The 17,418-nt window shown below is 43.6% G+C and overlaps 1 protein-coding gene across 5 annotated transcripts in view; it reads right to left on the bottom strand.

Moving 5' to 3' along the window:
• Nucleotides 1-17,418, bottom strand: part of LOC117144833 (nucleolysin TIA-1) — an 88,230-nt gene that overhangs the window by 27,485 nt on the left and 43,327 nt on the right. For all 5 annotated transcript variants that reach the window (XM_033310218.1, XM_033310221.1, XM_033310222.1 and 2 more), the window contains exon 3: nucleotides 8,093-8,180. In XM_033310218.1, the coding sequence (XP_033166109.1) occupies nucleotides 8,093-8,180 (88 nt within the window). The remainder of the gene's footprint in view (nucleotides 1-8,092; nucleotides 8,181-17,418) is intronic.

Genomic DNA, 17,418 nt, shown 5'->3' with positions numbered 1-17,418 from the left:
GGCGTGAGTGGGTGACGAAGTAGCTGATGGAAAGGGGAAATGGAAGGTCCTGGCTGGGTATGTTGCTTCGATAATTACGAGCGTGCCCAGAACCAGACTTTGCCCACGGTTCATGCCCAGTTAAATACAGACATTAGGCATGCATAGCTATTTAGCTATACAAACACATCTCACTCCCCCTTTGCAAGTACACGGCGAAGAAATATATCATTATAATAATAATGTATTCGGCGGATTGATTGATGTTGTGTAGAAATCAAGAACGTGTCTTCAGTCGAACAACCAATATCCGTGGAACTACTTAAGCTTAAGCACTAATTTAGTCATTTTGCTGAACAATAATATATGGATCTAACTGGGGACCTTATCCAATTAGCAATTAAGTAACATTTCTCTCTCTGTAGCTGTTGATTTTATAAGAGCGCGTGCGCTCGAGGATTTCAGTGCGGCCGGGTCTCAATTATAATTTTGTTTGATGGTCGCCCAGAATCGTTATGTCCTTCGTGCGTTTTGCAATAACAACAAAGAAATTAAATTACCTCAAGGCACAAATTAAGCGACCCCACATATGCAATGCATGTGTATATGTGTGTGTGTGTGCGTGCGGAGCGGATAATCTAACGCAATTAATCGACTCGTCACTACGCACACACATGTCACAGTCCTTTCGCCGTTGTTGGAAATGTCAGCGGTCTAATATGCAAATTAATCTGAAATTACAGCGCATTGCGAATAGAAGGGGCGTAGAGTTTTCAGAGAAGGCCCTACCTATTCTTTGGGGGCGTGGCAGTGTCCGCTATTCACGTGTTTTAATTAAATTTAATTGCAGACTAACGCTGGAGTGGTTCTGGGTCGGGGCTTTGCGGCTCTCGATTGGAAAAGATTAATTTGGAATGCATTCAATTCTCCATTGCGCTGCTGGTTTTTAAACAAATTGATAGACCCTCGAAACTAAATGGAAATCAAAAAGACATTATGCAAATTGTTGCTGCCCCAAAAAACACATTAAATTGATATCAATCTACAAGGAAATAATCTAAATATTAAATATGTATGGCTTCTGGACCCGGAGCGTTTCACTTTGCCCATTATTCCGGATGACGAATCCCAGGACCCCTGAACTCCCGAACCGACGACCCCCGCACCGCCCAGACCTCCAATGAGCAATCCCAGACAAATTCAATCAATCAAACAAGGAACAGGCCAAAAGCAAAGGCAATGCCAATGCCGTTAGGTGCCCGTAATGAAGTCCTGTCCAAATTTGCCTTTTTCTAAATTAGCACAAATGTTCTTTTTACGACGGCGAAAGAGGACCTGGAAGTGGCAATGGTCCTGCCATCGGTTCCGGCTCCTATCTGCGCCACTGTGGCTCCGACTCCGCCATTGTCTCTAATTTCTCATTAATTTGCAAGCGAAATCAGTGAACACTGTGCGGCACTACCGAAATGACAACAAGCAGAGAGCGTGCACTGAGCAAAAAGCCACCTAATATGGTGAAATTGGAAAGGAGCTTGATTTCTTTGGGCTGGTATTTCTTTTATAAGCATTGCCACAGCATTTTACAAGTATGCCACATAAAAATGCTTTCTTTCAATAATAAAAAACCCATAATAGATCCATGCGCCATGGCCAAATTTATCCAAGTGCAAAACGACAGGTCCAAAATGTAACGACAAAAGCGAATCGAGGCAACAGGGCGTATGAGCGCTCTGTGCAAACGGCGGTTGTGGATGGACGAAAGGGAGAGGGAGCTAGGCGCAAGACAAGGAGCGGGAAAGAGATGGCCCCAGCTCGGGGCAGGTGGCATCGAATGAATACTCGTCAGGTGTTTGCGGTGGTTTTTCGAGTATTTTGCCAGAGACCAATGCCAACGAACGCTGTCAGCGGCACAGCCACTGCCAAAGTCAATAAGAGGCAACGGACGGGCAGCTGCTGCTCCGGCTTTCGACTTAATTGAAAGGCGTTTATTTGGCTTTAAAAACGTAAATCAAATTCATTTAATTCAGCCCCAGCCCGCGATCTTCTTTGCCCTTATCTTTTCTACTTTGAGACCGCCCCTTCGGGCGTTTACCTCTGTCCGGCAATTACAGGGCACTCGACACTTGGATGGCTCTGTGGCAGATCTGCATGGCCGTCCAGCATCCGCCATTCGCCATCCGCATCCGCCACATCCGCATCCGGCAGCTCATTTTATAGCTTGTATTTTAAATAAATGTCTACCATCGCCGGGGCCCTTGAGTCTGGCCAAGCAAATTTCCGCGCTTACGCCACTTGGGGCAAACAAAAGGCGCTTGACATTGCCCCGGCATTCGCTTTTGTTGGATTAGCTTTGATTAGATTTCTCTTGTTTGCAGCTCCTTCTTCGCCATCCTGCCGCAGAGTGTCACTCAAGTGGTAGGGGCACCTGTACAGGCGGCACACTAAGCGAAAAACCACGACCCAGCTAATGAGGGACTAACTGATTTCATAGAATGATGTTATAATGGAAGCAATGCAAAGTAGAGTCTTAGTGCAACAATAATGTATACCCTTTAGTAATGTATAGTTTTGATACGCATTTTATTCCTTAGTGTATGGACCGACTTTATTGGTCCATGATTATATTATTTTGTGCCCCTTCCGCTAATTTTTGCCCGACTCAAACTTCAGGAGGCTGGCCCAGAGGTCGTTGAGTGTTTTAAAATTACATTTCCGTGTCGAAATTGCACCTGTGACTTCGGCGTAGAGCCGGGGGCACATAAAATGGGCCACTCAATCTGTGTGACTCATTTTGTCAAATTATTTTAGGGATTTATGCGTTGGCAGCCATTTTTTATTCGCTTACTTTAATGGCAGTCAATTTATTGCCAATAAATTTGTAGCCAAAAGTTTAGAGCAAGGCCGTGGAGTGGCAAGCTCGGCCCGAGTAGCAAATTTTTATTTGGCCAAGTGATAAACTTTCAACATATGTGCGGGCCCCGGAGGGTCGACTCCTCAGCCGCCGCCGTCGCCGTCGTTGCCCTTTACTTGTTTTTTTTGGCAGCGGCTCAATTCCGGGCAGAGCCGAGAAGCGGAGGACCAAAGAACCAGAGGCCCAGAAACTGCAGTTAAATTCAATTTGTGCCGCGCTGCCTGCAAATGACAGGCAGCCAAAGTGCCATTTTAAGCGGCAGCCAAAAATTGTCGCCCCTCGTCCAAGGACGAAAAGGACTACACTCGGTGTCGTCTTCATTGCAGCATAATTTCTGGCGCGGCTTTGTTGGCGCGATAAAAAAGTTTGGGCTGCTGCCCTTACATCCCTTGTTGTCCCTTTTATTTCCGTTGATTTAATTTTAAAAGGCGCCGCCGCTCTGAAGCACTTTTATTTATATACATTTAGCCGCTGTGGGGCGCCGTTTTGCAAACTGTTTTGGCTCCGTTTAGTTGGCCCCAAAAACGCAGGACATTGTCAGCCAGCTAGCCAGCCAGTCAGTCACTCAGTCACTCAGTCATTCATTCACTCAGTCGCCGAGCATTTGGCAACAGACACTGTCCAAAAGGCAGCCAACCGTGCTTGGCACTCGTGTTTCGCCTTTGTCAATTTTAATGAATTAATGCGTATTTTATGGGAAAAGTTGCCTGGCCGCGGCATGAAAGTAAATTAAATAAATTTATGCCCCAGGATCCAAGGACGATGCTGCTGCCGCCACAGCCTGGCTCTCAGTCTATTATCTAAGCATTAAACCTGTGTATTGATACACAATCTGTACAAATTGAAAACGAAATTTGTTTGCCATTTAATGATTGTGCAAACTTTGCTGGCCATTAAAATTATATTAAAAAGTTTACACAGCTGAATGTACTCGGCCCGGTTTCAATTTGCTTTAATTTGCATTGAGTGGCGCTTTAAAGTCGCAGAACTTGGTCCAACTTTTGACACTTGCCACAAATATAAATCGTCGCAGGCGGCATGAAAAAGTGTCAGGCTTTTGCGGCTGCAACACAAACTGCCAAGACTCATTTTTCACACTACGCACAAACAGAGCGAAGGATTGCGAGAAAATCCGGGAAGATCACATAGAGAAAAAATGAACTCTAAAGTAAGCCAAATGTTGCATTTACATTTTCCTAAACTTTTAATACAGATTTTGAAAAAAAATAGTAATGAAAGATGTGTAACAAAAACATTTTTATAGTCTCATTATGTCATATTTAATGCTAAGTAAAAGGTATTTCTCAAAGTTAGTTTCTAGACCATAAATATATATTTGTAAATTAAAGGGTTAAGTTTATTTCCAAGTGCAGGGAAAATCGCTAAGAGTGCCACGGAGATGATGCTTGACTGATTGTGCGCGTTTTGGGGCAAAAGTTTTTCGCATTAACTTCCGCTGCACGCCGCGTCGCATTTGAATGCGATTTTGATTTGTCACTCGCCGCCTCGCAACAAAAGCCGCCGCCTACTTAACAGCAGAGTTAGATGGCGCGGGCCGCTCAACTTTTTGCGCCATTTCCGCCGCCCACTTGTCGCCGATCATTGGTTTCCGTTTCCCCTTGCTGCAACTGAAAGTCGAACTGTAGAACTGTACAACTGCAGAACTGCAGAAAGGAGCCAAGTTAACTTGACGACGTGCACAAGCGCATTTTGAAGTTTATGAAAAGGGCTGAGGCCGAAGCTGAGGCTGAATCCATCGCTGAAGCTGGCCAACTTTCTGAATAGATTAAGTTGAAAGTTTTGCTCATTTTCAGCATAGTCCCAATCGAGGGCTGTCGCTGAAACGGGGCGACAAAATTATATGCCCCTCTGAAAAAAATTGAAATGGAGAGAAGGAGCATCAGCGTAATGACGTCGTGGCCAGGTGGCAAAGGAGTCTGCAGTCTGGCGATGGTAGACAGCAAACCAAAATCAAAACTTTTCCAAGTGTCATTAAAAGTAACCGAAAAAAGCAAACGAGATAGCGAGTGAGTTTATTTCCCTTCGCATTCCCAGTCGCAACTATCAACTATTATCTTGTTGATTTCTTTGCTTTTTTTCGGGAAACCTCTTTGGGACTTTTACACGTAAGTTCAGCATAAGTTTTGTGTGGGTACACGGGAAAAAAAAGGTTTGGTCAAAGCTGGAAAGTAGGATTATAGGAATAAATTCGACTTTCCGGTCGGTCCTCATTTTCCAAACTTTTGTATTGCTTATGTTATATTGCTTTTTAATTTAAAGCTTAAATTGGAACCCATTGAAATATTTTGAAATATTAATTGCTCTATGAACTTTTTTCGTGGAAATTTGGAAATTCGTGCGAACCAAGCTTGCGCACAAAGGCCAAGTTAAGCCCTTTGTGGCCGACAATGAATGGCGGCAAACAGCAACAAGCAAGAAGGGCTGCCAATTACAGGCCGAGAAGGCCTCGTTAGCCATGCAGCACAAAAATGTAATTGAATTATGAGAGGCGGCAACAATATCGAGGAAACTAATCAGCCAAGGACCCACAGTAGTCCTGCCAAATGGCCAGAACGTGTCCATGTCCCGCTCGCTAATCAATTTGCCCATTGTGCCGAACTCCTTTGTTTCTCTATTTCTCTGTGTCTACGTTGCTGGTACTGCTTCTGATTCCGATCCCCATTCCGATTCTGAATCTGATTCTGGTTTTATTTATGAATGCGCCTCGTGAAACGAGTTCGAAATCGAGGCCAGAACATATTGCATGTGATTAATCAGGAGCACTGCTATCTGGTTATGGTTTTGGGCTGCGGCGACTGCAGCGACAAGCAGACGCAATTTGTGCCGCCCACCGCAGGCGGATAATTGAATTTCAGTTTTGTGCCCGGTCACGAATAGTATTATAACCATATACTAACTATATATATCTCGAGTCCCTTGAACTGCCCGTCATCGTCTTAGCTGCTAATGCTACTCTGCTGCTTCTGCTGCAGTCGATTGGTTTCTGCGAATCTCCCTAATTGGCCAACTTGAAGTGGTCATGGGTTTTATGTTGATCCTTTCGACCAGTCGAATAATTAATTAGCTGCATTAAAGCAAACACACTCGGGGCGTTGTGTTTTATGGGGCAGCCTCATAAGAATGAGGGGCCTCGCATTATATTGTCTAATCAGATGTTTGGTGGGTGCCAGTCCATTAAGCATTGCGATAGGGAAACTATTTATTAGTGGTGCCCCAGAGGCAAATTGTGTGCTGGGAAAGTGGACAAGTGACGGTGCTGGGTGCTGGGTGCTGGGAGCTCGGTGGTTTTGATTAAGAGCAAGGTGTTGATTGATTTGGAAACTCAAAGAGACTTAATTATTTTGAAGGGATTATCAGTGCGATTACGGTTGCCGATTGCGATTGTATTGCCAAAGGGAAGCAATTAATTGAGGGATTAAGTTCCTTTTGTTTCCGCAGCCTTTGCTTTTCAATAATTTCTCATCGACTTCCATAATGAGTTCTGTCTGGTGGCCCGTCTCCGAAACTAAAACCATAAAAAGTTTCAGTTATGTCGAATTTTCCACACATATTACTCTGTAAAGTTTCCACTCTTCACCGCAGCTGAAAAGTTAGGCCAGTTAATTAAAAACGAGCTGAAGTCTGGGGGCAAATTTGTTGTATAAATTTAGCGTCCTTAATGAAAAATCCACCCATGAGTGCTGTTAACCTGATGATGAAAAGTAGGTAAAGCCGGAGACGACAACATATTTGCGATTATTTCCCACGCGGGCACTTAAGGCATAAAGAGCAATAAATTAAGAGACGAAGGCAGCTGCGAAGGCGAAGGATGTCCTGGCATGAGGATGTCTTTGAAGCCGGCTGCCTGGATCCTTGAATCCTTGGACCCCGAAGGCAGCGGAGAACCACTTCAGGTGTAGATGGAAAATGTAATTATTTCGTAGATTTGCTCCCGCCATAAAATAAACACGCGGAAGAACGGTTTTTGCAGATCCGGAGCCGCGGGATAAAAAGCTACCAAAAATCCGCACAGCACTTCAAAAGGCCAAGCCCCCAAAAATATTAAACGAATGTTTGGCGTTGCACAATAAAAATTATTTTGTACTTATTGGAACAGAAAGATTGTTTAAAGAAAGCTAGTATAATGATTATCCTTAAACTCTTAAGGTAAGTACAAGTTTGACACGTATAAAATTAGATAACATTAAGCTGAGAATTTTATACTGGAGTCTTCTCAATGTTTTTTTTTTCGAGTGTTCACTCGAATAAATAGTTTCTGGCAAAATGAGTTCAACGTTTCTCAAAAGAACTACGAGCAAATAGCGAGGGGCGAATGGAAGACGGAGACGAAGCCTGATGCTCATTAATTAAGGAAGTGGCAAATGAAAAGCCTGCGAAAAACGCTCCCAGGACGTCTTTTTTTGGTTAGTGACCTGATGAGCAGACGCAACATTTCTGAGCCGCACACAAGTATATATATATATATATATAAGGTAAAGCAAGGTAAGATGGGGTAGCCCCCCACTTGAATCACGGGCGTATGTATATAAATCAGTTTTATTTGCTTTCACTTGTTCTGCTCTAATATTTTTTTGGGCCACTCGCCCGGCATCATTTGTTTGCCTCGGCGTCGACAGCGGCTTGTGGCTTTCAACTGGTCCCGGTCCCCGATGCAGTTTGTTTTTCCCCCTTTTTAGCTGCTCAAACAAAAACGTCGAAAATTAAATTATTAATTTATTGCCCGTTGCTTGGGCGCCCCAGCCACAGCCGCAGTTTCTATGGACCATTCACTCGTGATTTCCAGAAAAGCAGCCGGAAAAAAACAAAAGCAAAGCAGAGCCAGAAATAAGAGAAATTCACATTGCTGTGGCACAACATTTCGCGGTTTCCTTCGACATGCACCCTCGGCTCGCTAATTATTCATAAATTAGGCGCAGAAAGACGGGGGACTTCATTTGCCGCTTGTTTGTTTATTTAACAATTTGCTCGGCCGGCACAAGTGCGGCAAAATGTTCTTTGATTGGAGTTAATGTGCTGGCAGAAGAAGGAATCGATGCTAGAAAAGGTTTTGGAGTGGGTAATGTTCTAGTAATTAAAAAGTAGTAACCCAGTCGATTACCAAGCTGTAAGATCTGATACATACTTGCATATATGATATTAACTGAATATAGTTTATTAAAAATTTCGTATGAGGGTACTTACGATATTTCTCCGAATGGGGTGAATGCATCTTTCAGCTGTTGCGTTTCGATTTCGGCACTCAGATCGCCCACAAAAATGTGAAACTGTTCTGTAAAGACAAAAAGGGAGACAAATTCAGCGGCAATTACGGTCTGGGCAAGAGTTAAACTATAGTTGCTTAGTCTCGCCATCGGGCGACCAGACGACAAACCGCACTCGACGATGGCCCAGACAGACACTTGAGATGGCCAAGATGCCCATGTGTGCCCGACCAAGTGGCAACTGGCTGAAATCGCAACGTGCAATTGTCCACCCCCGAGTTTCGAGCTCCGAGTCCCCCAGTTGGCCGGTATCTGTTGCTGATTTGGGGCTTGACATTATCAAATGCCGACTGTCAGCCGGGCTGCCTAGGATCTCGCCCCCGAATCCCGGAATCGTTTCCCTGAGACCCAGAGCCCGTCACTCCAGTTGCCACTTTGCTTGCCGGTTGTTGCCGGCTATTTTCGGCACTCCGGCTCTAGCTCAGAGCCAGGTGCAGAGTATCTGGTTCCGCATCCGGTTGCAGCTGCAATCGCCGGGTGAAAACTGCCAGGAGCCGGCTGCCAGGTGGACACGAGTGCCATCACAAGTGCGCCAACGTGTCATGTTTGCATGCACGCGCTGCAACAAACACGGGCCAACATCTATAAATAGGTTTGCTCGGAAGTGATATATGTGCTTTCACTTTAATAATCTTTCTACTAAAACTATATTTAAGCATTTAAGTACAGAAATCTAATAATTATAACTATATATTAAGTGATTTATTTTAAATATTTAGCTTTATTGTTTAATTGACCAAGTTTGTTGATTTTCTGAGGCTTGCCTGTACCCACAGACCATCCAGGATCCTAAAACTGCTTTTCGGCTCGCGTCCGTGCCAAAATGACATAGTTTCGCATTACAAGGAAATTGCACTTGAATGTGCCCGTCAGTGGCGTACGACTGGTGGGCGTGGCCGGCCCTAAACTCCCACACCCACACCAACACCCCACGCCCCACCTCATCATGTGTGCAGTGGAAACAGAGTTGACAAATATGCCAAAAAAGAAAACTCCCCCAGCGACATGAATTACAATTCGGGTGGGTGGTGGCTAGTAGCTGGTGGCTGGGCGGTGGTGCTGCGCGTCGTCCCGTAGCTGTGGTACTTTCATTTGTCCGTCCGTTTGTCCGCCGGAGCGGCAGGAAGTTGTGCTAAGCGTCATTTCCGTTGTTTTGAGTGATTGCAATTGAGATACGGTTTTTGCGGTTTCTTTTTTCGAGCACCGCTGGGAATCGCTGTCTCCCCGTCTGGGCAATGGAGCACGTGTCGACGTTTCTCTTTTCACTTAAGCGGTTTAAATTCCACTCGAATCGGAGGTCTGCCTAATGTGCTGTAAAATGTTGCCTTAAAGATTCACTCAGCAAAAAATCGAGGGCCAGGAAAGTTTACTTTAAAGTAAAAATAATTAATATGTAGCTCAGTATAACAGTGACTTATTAACCAGCAGTTTCCTTTTCTTTTGTTTTGATCAACACACTAATAGTTTCCTTTTATAAATATTAAATATTATCTTGAATCATACTAAAAGTCTGATAAAGTGCAACCCCAAATGCCCATCAGTCACAAACAACATTGGTTTCCGTGTAGGTCACGCAAAAAGGATTAAAGGGAAAATATTTGACTGGGTCGGGCATTCGACTGGAATGGAATGTTGCCATTTTGATGTTGACACTCAAATGCCTTTATCTCGGCGGTAATAAATTGTTCGGCAAATCCCCCAAATCAATCGCTGACCAATTTATTTTATGCAATCTCTGCATCTGACACAACCCCAACCCCTCGATCCCCGGCCAACGAATGAAGCCAACAATTTATTGCCCTAACTAACAAAACTGCAGCTGCAATCGCTGCGTTTACAAACCTTCCCCTGACCTTTCACCCTTTCATCCTTTCCCCGCCCGGAACAAAAACAAACCGCGACGAAAACAAATGCACATTAAATCTGCACCAGTTACAAATTCTTGTTGGTTTTAGTCAACTGGTCAGTCGCAAAACAATTTGGACAGGCCATTTTATTTGCCAGCGGCAGATTTTTCAGCGTTTTTCCGCGCTCTGTGTGGGCCATTCAACGGGTCCAGGGCCAATTAAGTTCCAGTCCATAAAATTTGCATCAAAAGGCGACCATTGACCTTTGGGCGTGTCCATAATTAAGAGTCCAAAAATATACCCATCCGGTGCGGCCTGCAATACGCACAGTCCAGTTTCACAATTAAAGAGTCCGCGTCTCCATTAAAAGCCGGGCCAACTTCCCAGCGAGCGGGCATAAAGCAGCTGGCCAAAAGAATTCACAGCCAAACACCAGAGCACGAAAATGAGCGAACATCAACGACAGGGGGCTTGGGAGGGAAATGCCGGGTGGTACGTAATTCGACATAAAAATATCGTAAATCTTAAATTAGAAATTTCGCACATTAAAAACTTGGAAATTGCATTTGGCTTTCTGGCTTCAACTTGGTCGTAAGCTCGCATTCAGGCAAAAGGCGAGAAATTCAAGCGAAAAACATCCTAAAATCTACACGCGAAAAAATTAAATGGTTGCCATAAATAAAGATAAAAAATAAGTAAGTAAAAAGTTCAGGATACGATGTTTCCTATCAAGAAATTAGCATAAGTATGACATATAAACCATTTGTTGTTTATGTTTGAACCAGCAGGCAATTATTTTCAGTGTGCAAGTATTTTGGCCCGATTCTGTTTGTATTCCTATGTGTATGTGTGGCAAGCAAACGAAGCTCGAGCCAAATTCGGCGAGGAATCAAGGATCCCCGGACTGGCCTGCATAATGCCCATTGGCGCACATTTTTAATGAGTTGGACATAAAAAAGTTTTAGCTTTTGAAAAGCTGCTGTTGAAATGAAGCCAATGAAACCCTCACAAACACCCCAAGCTCGAGGGAAAATGAGGAAAAGGACGCTGATGAACAGAGGCCTGGTCTGCGGACCATTGTCTCTGCGGGGATTTGAGTGTTGTCCTGCATGTCGTCTGCTGTTTTATTGCATAATCGTGAGTCAATCAGCGGCCAGAGGGATTCCTTGCCGGTTACTCCAGCTCCTCTTTATCCTGCGCCACCCTCTTCCATCTTCCACCTCCGATATCCATTCCCTGTTTCAGTTGATCACGCATTCGACGCTAGTTCGACCTTCATCAATGCACGTCAGCTAATAAATACGTGCTGCATTTTGCCCTGACCTCCCAAGAGAAAAAGCCAGAGAACAAGAGGGGAATTGTTCCCCCATGCAATTAAATTTCACTTCAGCTATACCAGTTCGCTTTAATTTGCCGAATTTAATTGAATTGCGAGCACATCAAATTGCGCATACGCCCCGTGGTACGCAAACACAAATGCACACACACACAGACGAGCTGGTGGAAAAGTTGAAAAACATTGCTTTGCGATAAAAATGTACACTAATTTCGTTGAAATTATAGATTTGTATGGTAATGCGTTTCAATTTGCCGGCATTTCTCATTCATTTCCTGCGCTCTCCCGATTATCGAACCAAATTCAAATGATGAGCCATTAAATGAGAAGTGGCTATCTAAACTACGATGTCCTCATTTTGGGCGGTAAATTGGCGATTCGCGGTAGATCAATGGACAATCAATGCAGTACCACGGTACTGTATGAACTTGTAGTGGTACTGACTGCTTGGGCAGGACTAAATTTATTCCATATATTCCTCCCCTTACTTTGAACTTATATAATCATTTTACAACACAAGAAGAGTGTACACGAACAGATGTATTCGAGTTGTACGATCATTGTATTGCAAGGTGTTGCATAAGCTGTAGTCAATTTTTTGTTGGCTTTTCTTAGTTCGCGCTCTTGAACGGTTTTTCCTCGGCTCTTTTTCTGGCGGTTGTCCAAACCGGAGTGACTACAAATGTGGTTGAAATGTGCGCGAAAAGCGGCAAACCGCAAAAGTAGCTGAACAAACACAAATGTGCAGGGCCAAATCGACAGAGAAAAAAGCGATAAAATGGGTTGTGGAACGGAGGTAAACACTGCTACATGTTCACCGACAAATGTGACGGACATGGACATGTGTATGCCCCCACACAACCCCACCACCACTTCCACCATTCGGCAGAAAATGCAAAATGCAAACACAAATATAAACACAGATGCTAACTAACCACATCAACATATCTGCCTGTGTGAAGTTTAGACTGCTGTGCAAACATATGAAAATGGAGATTTTCACGATGGTCCATTTTGATGTATTTTGCTCGAAAATTATGTTACAATGCCACTTGTATTTGCATCGCCCGAATAGCCGAGCAATTATATCGAAAAAAGAAGGATAACACTCCTGCGAAGCGCCGTACATTTTTCATGCGAACCCTCGACATTGCAAATGCATGGCCTCTTGAATTAAATCAACTGCAGCTCAAGCTGAAATTGCCGTGTAAACGAAATGGTAGTACATCCCGGCTATCCCCGATCCACTTTCGAGTGCCCCGGGCCATATTATAGCCATGGGCAACGCATCTGCTGGAGAGTCCTTGCCGTTCATTGTTGTCCGAATATAATTCATGGCTCAGCCAGACAACTCGCATCGTCAAGCTTTTCGGCTATAATACATGCGGGATAGCAGATAAGTAAGGGAAAAGGCATATAAAGGTGAAGCTCCAGGCTAAAGTTTAAATTTAATGAATAGAAGTGAAATTTTGCAGAAATATTTAACTAGCAACAGAAGGACACGTTCAATTTGGTTTGTTCGTCCCATTTCAATGGTACTTTTAGTCAAGTTCTTCCATAAGCTGACTTTCGTTTGCTTCAATCTATAATTTAAGTTAAGCTCTTCACAGATAGTTTCGAAGATACTTCCGAATAGCGCATGCGAGATATTAAAGCGCTTTAAATGCTTCCAACTCCCGATAGTTTTCCGGCGGAACCTCTACTTCTGTTTATCGAAGTGAACTATGCATTTTGGGAGCCGAGTTTCCCTTTGTTGTTTACATTGTCAAATGGATTTGGAGCCGCCGTTTGCACCGCCGCCGTTAAAAGCGAAGCGTAAAAGTGCCACAAAAGTTGCGAAAGGGGGGAGGGGGCTAAAAGCGAATGGATTAAAACACGTGAAGCACGCGACCTCAAAGCGCATTATTTGTTGTAAAAAAAAGTATTACACACTCACACACACCCCCACGAATACGGCTGAAACGAAATGGCAGTCACACACACACAAATAGCGGGAAAACGAGTGAAACGAACGGCAGGGAAAACCTAATAAGCTTTTGTGCAATTGCAAGCCATTGTGCTGCAGCTAAAGCCCGGCCAACCAACAGAAAGCTAATTCAAACACCTGCCACAAAAGGTAGGAAAAGCGGAGTGTGTATGTGTGTGTGAGCTGAGAATATGCAAACGTCGAATGGAAAAAAGGGAAAAAAGGGGAAAGGATTTTGCCAGCCACAAATGCATGCAACGCGTAACATTTAGCCTGCCAGCGCTCTGCAGCGGTGGTTTGGCGGTTCGGTGGGGCGATGCCTGTGGTGGTGCATTAACACATGCGCCAATAAGTATGCAATGCGCTGTGACATTTTTAACGCGTCCCACAAAGACAGCAGCAGGGCGACAACAATGCTTCTATCTCCACTCCTTTCGCTCACCCTGTCGCCTTCGCTTCGCCGTCTGTTGCACAGGAAATCACGATTACAGTGAGTCAAAAGCAGCACTACACTGGGAAAAAACCCACTTAATTGGTTAAAACGTAGGGAAACAGTTGTAATTGTACTTCAAGTTAAATGAAATGCTTGGGCGATTCTTAACATTCCAGTATGAGCTTAAGTTTGGCAGTATTCACTTTTAAGAAAACATCTTTATCATTAATTTGCAAGCACTTGATGAAACTATTTTTTTCGCTCTGCATAAGCAGCATCAGTTGCATGCAGAATATGTGAGCGTGTCGCTGTTTGTTGAGTGACAAAATTAGATTTAAATATGCCCGCCCGCAAACGCCTCTTGGCGAAATGTCACCGCATGTCCTGCTTTCGCTCCTGCTCCTGGCAACTCTCATCCCGATGAAAATGAGCTGTCGGCGGAGTGAAGTGTTTTTGTCGCGCATATGGGACGCCAGCATTTTGCTGATTGTTTTTTATTTTTATTTTATACAGCGAAAGCGGCCGAAAGTTTTCACTTGGGCTTATAGAAAAATCAATTCCCTATCCGTACACACGCTTATGCGAAAAGTTTTCCCATGAAACTTGAGTCGTTTTACCCCCCCGCACGATGGAACAATGGCTGTAAGCCACAGGAGGATTAAATATTTTCAATATGATTATTTGCGTTTGATAATTACTATAAAAGCTGTGTAAGCTATTATGAAATATTGATCTGACCTTAGGGCTTAGCGCTCATTAAAAAACACTTGGTCGGATTTCTTTGTTTCATTGTTCTATTTTTTGGCAACAGCTCCTTTCAATTCCGTCCATTGTCTGTCAATCGGCTCGGATCGCCTTGCCTTGAATCCGCTGCCACTGTCTATGTCATTATGAAACGTAAAACGAAAACGATTTACAGTAATGCCAACACTTTGCCGCCCTGCCACTGTCTTGTCCCTACCACCTTCCCATCGTCCTTGTCGTCGCCCGACATTGTTGTTAAATGAAGAAAGTATTTTTCAAATGCGAATTTCCGTTATGCTCCTCGTTTCGACATGAAGACATTTTTGACTATTGTCTGGCGGAGCAGCGAGCTGAAAGTAGAATCTGAGGCAGCTGAAAACAGCAACAAAGTCGGTGCACTCGAAAAAAAAGTTCACTATAAATCAAACAATGTATCTTCATTCGTATACTTAAGTTGTCTTGTTTTCAACCAATTTACGTTTTAAATTTGCTTTAGTACTGAACAGATTTTTGAACAGTGTACCCAACTATTGCCAATGACAACGAGAGCGACAACGAAGACGATGAGCACGACGGCACGACGCTGATGATGGCAAGCGTTTCCGCTTTTGTTGTTGTCACCGTTGTCGCTGCCTCAGTTGTTGTTTTTGTTGTCCTGGTTGCTGTGCGCGGGACACACAAAACATTGAATGACATTATCCTTTATTGCTTATCCCACGCCTTGTTCCGAGTCCTGTGGCCCGCGTTAGCAGCTGCCACGCAAAATGGACGAAGAAAGTCTTCTGGGGTTTAGGGGGCAAAAAGTCAAAAGGGCATACGCGGCGTATGCGTAATATTAACTAGAACTTGCAGGACAAGTGGTAGGGTGTGTGTGTGAGGGCGAGTGTGTATAGTGGGGTGAAAAGATCGAGGGCAGCCGCATTGTGTCCACCAGGACAAACTTTTTCATTTCCCCGCGGAAAAATTTTCAAAAAAATTTCATTTCCCAACGACTGAAGGAAAACTTTGCACCAAAGACATAGAAACTAGTTAGGAGTGCGGATACAAGAGGGAGGTTTAGTGGAAAGTGGGGCCAACAAAGCTGAAAAAGTCATGTCGTTTCATTCCCCCTCACCCAACCGCCCACTCATTCACTTACACACACAAACGCATTTCACGAAATAAAGTATTCAAATAAAATATGCTAAAATCTTTGAAGTACTTCAAATAGCAAAAAGTAGAAAAAGAACCCAAACGAAACGAACAAAAAGAATACGCCACACAGAAACAGTCAAAAACTTTTCATAGGAAAAGGGATATAGAATCGCAGTGAGAGGACCGGTGCTGGTGGTGGAGGAAAATGGGAAAACCAGGGAAAGCAAAGCCCGACATAAAAGGCATCGAGAGAAATAAAGAAATGGCAGGCGAAATGGCAATAGCCAGGCACAAAAAGTAAATATCGTTTATGTTGTCATAACGCGCAATGCCCTGCAGCCAACACTACCACCACTAGCACCACCACCCACTTTTGAGGGCCCGCACCACCCAACCGCTCACAGATTGAGCTCGGTGCGCCACAGCCTTATCATTTGAATTTTCCGGCGACGTGTTTGTCGAGCTGGAGCCGATAAAGATGCGATAAAGTGAGAACAAGTTGTCGGGCAGCTGGAGAAAAGTTTTGACCGAATTCTGACTTTTGCCCGGCTTGACTTGACTGACATTATTCGGCCAGCAGAATTGGCAATTTGTGTAAATTATTGCCTCAACTTTTTCCTCGACAAACTTTCCTCCAAATTAATATGACGTTATAAGAATTTATTTGATTATTTCAACCGTTTGACGACTTACTGCATACGCCCCACTTTTGCAGCATACTTAATTAAGCAGAAACGTTGCACAAAAGTTTGCCGAAAATTGTATTAAAAATTCATATTTGCCTCGAAATGTGTTCGTAGTCCGCACACATGTAAAGCTCCCAGCTGTTAGATTTAATTTGACTGCAAATAATATATGAACAAGGCGGGTATTTGCCTGGCTGGTGGGAAAACTCGGCTCAAACTCAAACACTCGACACTTTGGCAACGAAAACTGTTAACGGAAAATGTGTGTAATGCCCGGCAGGCGGCTGAATTTATGCATTTTAAATGATATGTGAGAGTTTTGGGTTCCGGGTGAGGCGGCTGCAACAATATTTGGATTTGCCAATGTGTCGGCGCTCTAGCGGAATAACCAGCCATGTTTGCATTTCAACAAAATGCAGCCAACTTTTAGGCGCAAATTGTCGGCAGATTATATTGTCCTGCCTGTCAGGATATGTGTGATTGTCTATACGAGTATATGTGTGTGTGTCTGTGCACTAATGCAGCGACAAGTCTGCTGGAAATTATCCACATGCCAGACGATTTTCCATTGCAGTTTCTGATATTTGTTTTTAATTTTTCCACGCATTTCTTTTCGCTCTGTGTGCTTTCAATTATCATTGTTTTGATTATTATTTTAATGTTTTGCACAAACATTTAGCTCATCCCAATCCTGCTACACATCTGTATCTGTTGTCACATTCGTCTGCATTTCGTGATGTTGTTCGTTAGCTGCTTTTGTTTCGTTATTATTTATTATATTCGTTTGTTTTTGTGCAACACAAATTCTATCTGTGAGTAAGAGTTTATTACTCATTTTAATTTAAAATTAAGATACAAAACGCACATCCTCTACTTTTAAAGATCGCTTAGTTTCCACCTTCCCCATTTTGTGTTTGTGTGACCAGTTCTTTTAGCACCTGTGCCACATGTCATGGAAATCCCTTGAAGCGTTATGTAACCCAATCATCTGTGCATGGCCAGCAGTTGTGAGATTGATTTTCAAAGCAAAAAATATCCTTTTTACTTGGCTTACATGTTTTTATCTATTTTCACTTTAAACGTGTCGTTCGATTTTCCTC

The sequence above is a fragment of the Drosophila mauritiana genome, chromosome 3R (assembly GCF_004382145.1).
Source record: "Drosophila mauritiana strain mau12 chromosome 3R, ASM438214v1, whole genome shotgun sequence".
Lineage (NCBI taxonomy): Eukaryota > Metazoa > Arthropoda > Insecta > Diptera > Drosophilidae > Drosophila > Drosophila mauritiana.
Note: the sequence above shows the minus strand (reverse complement) of the source record. Positions and strands in the feature narration are given on the sequence as shown.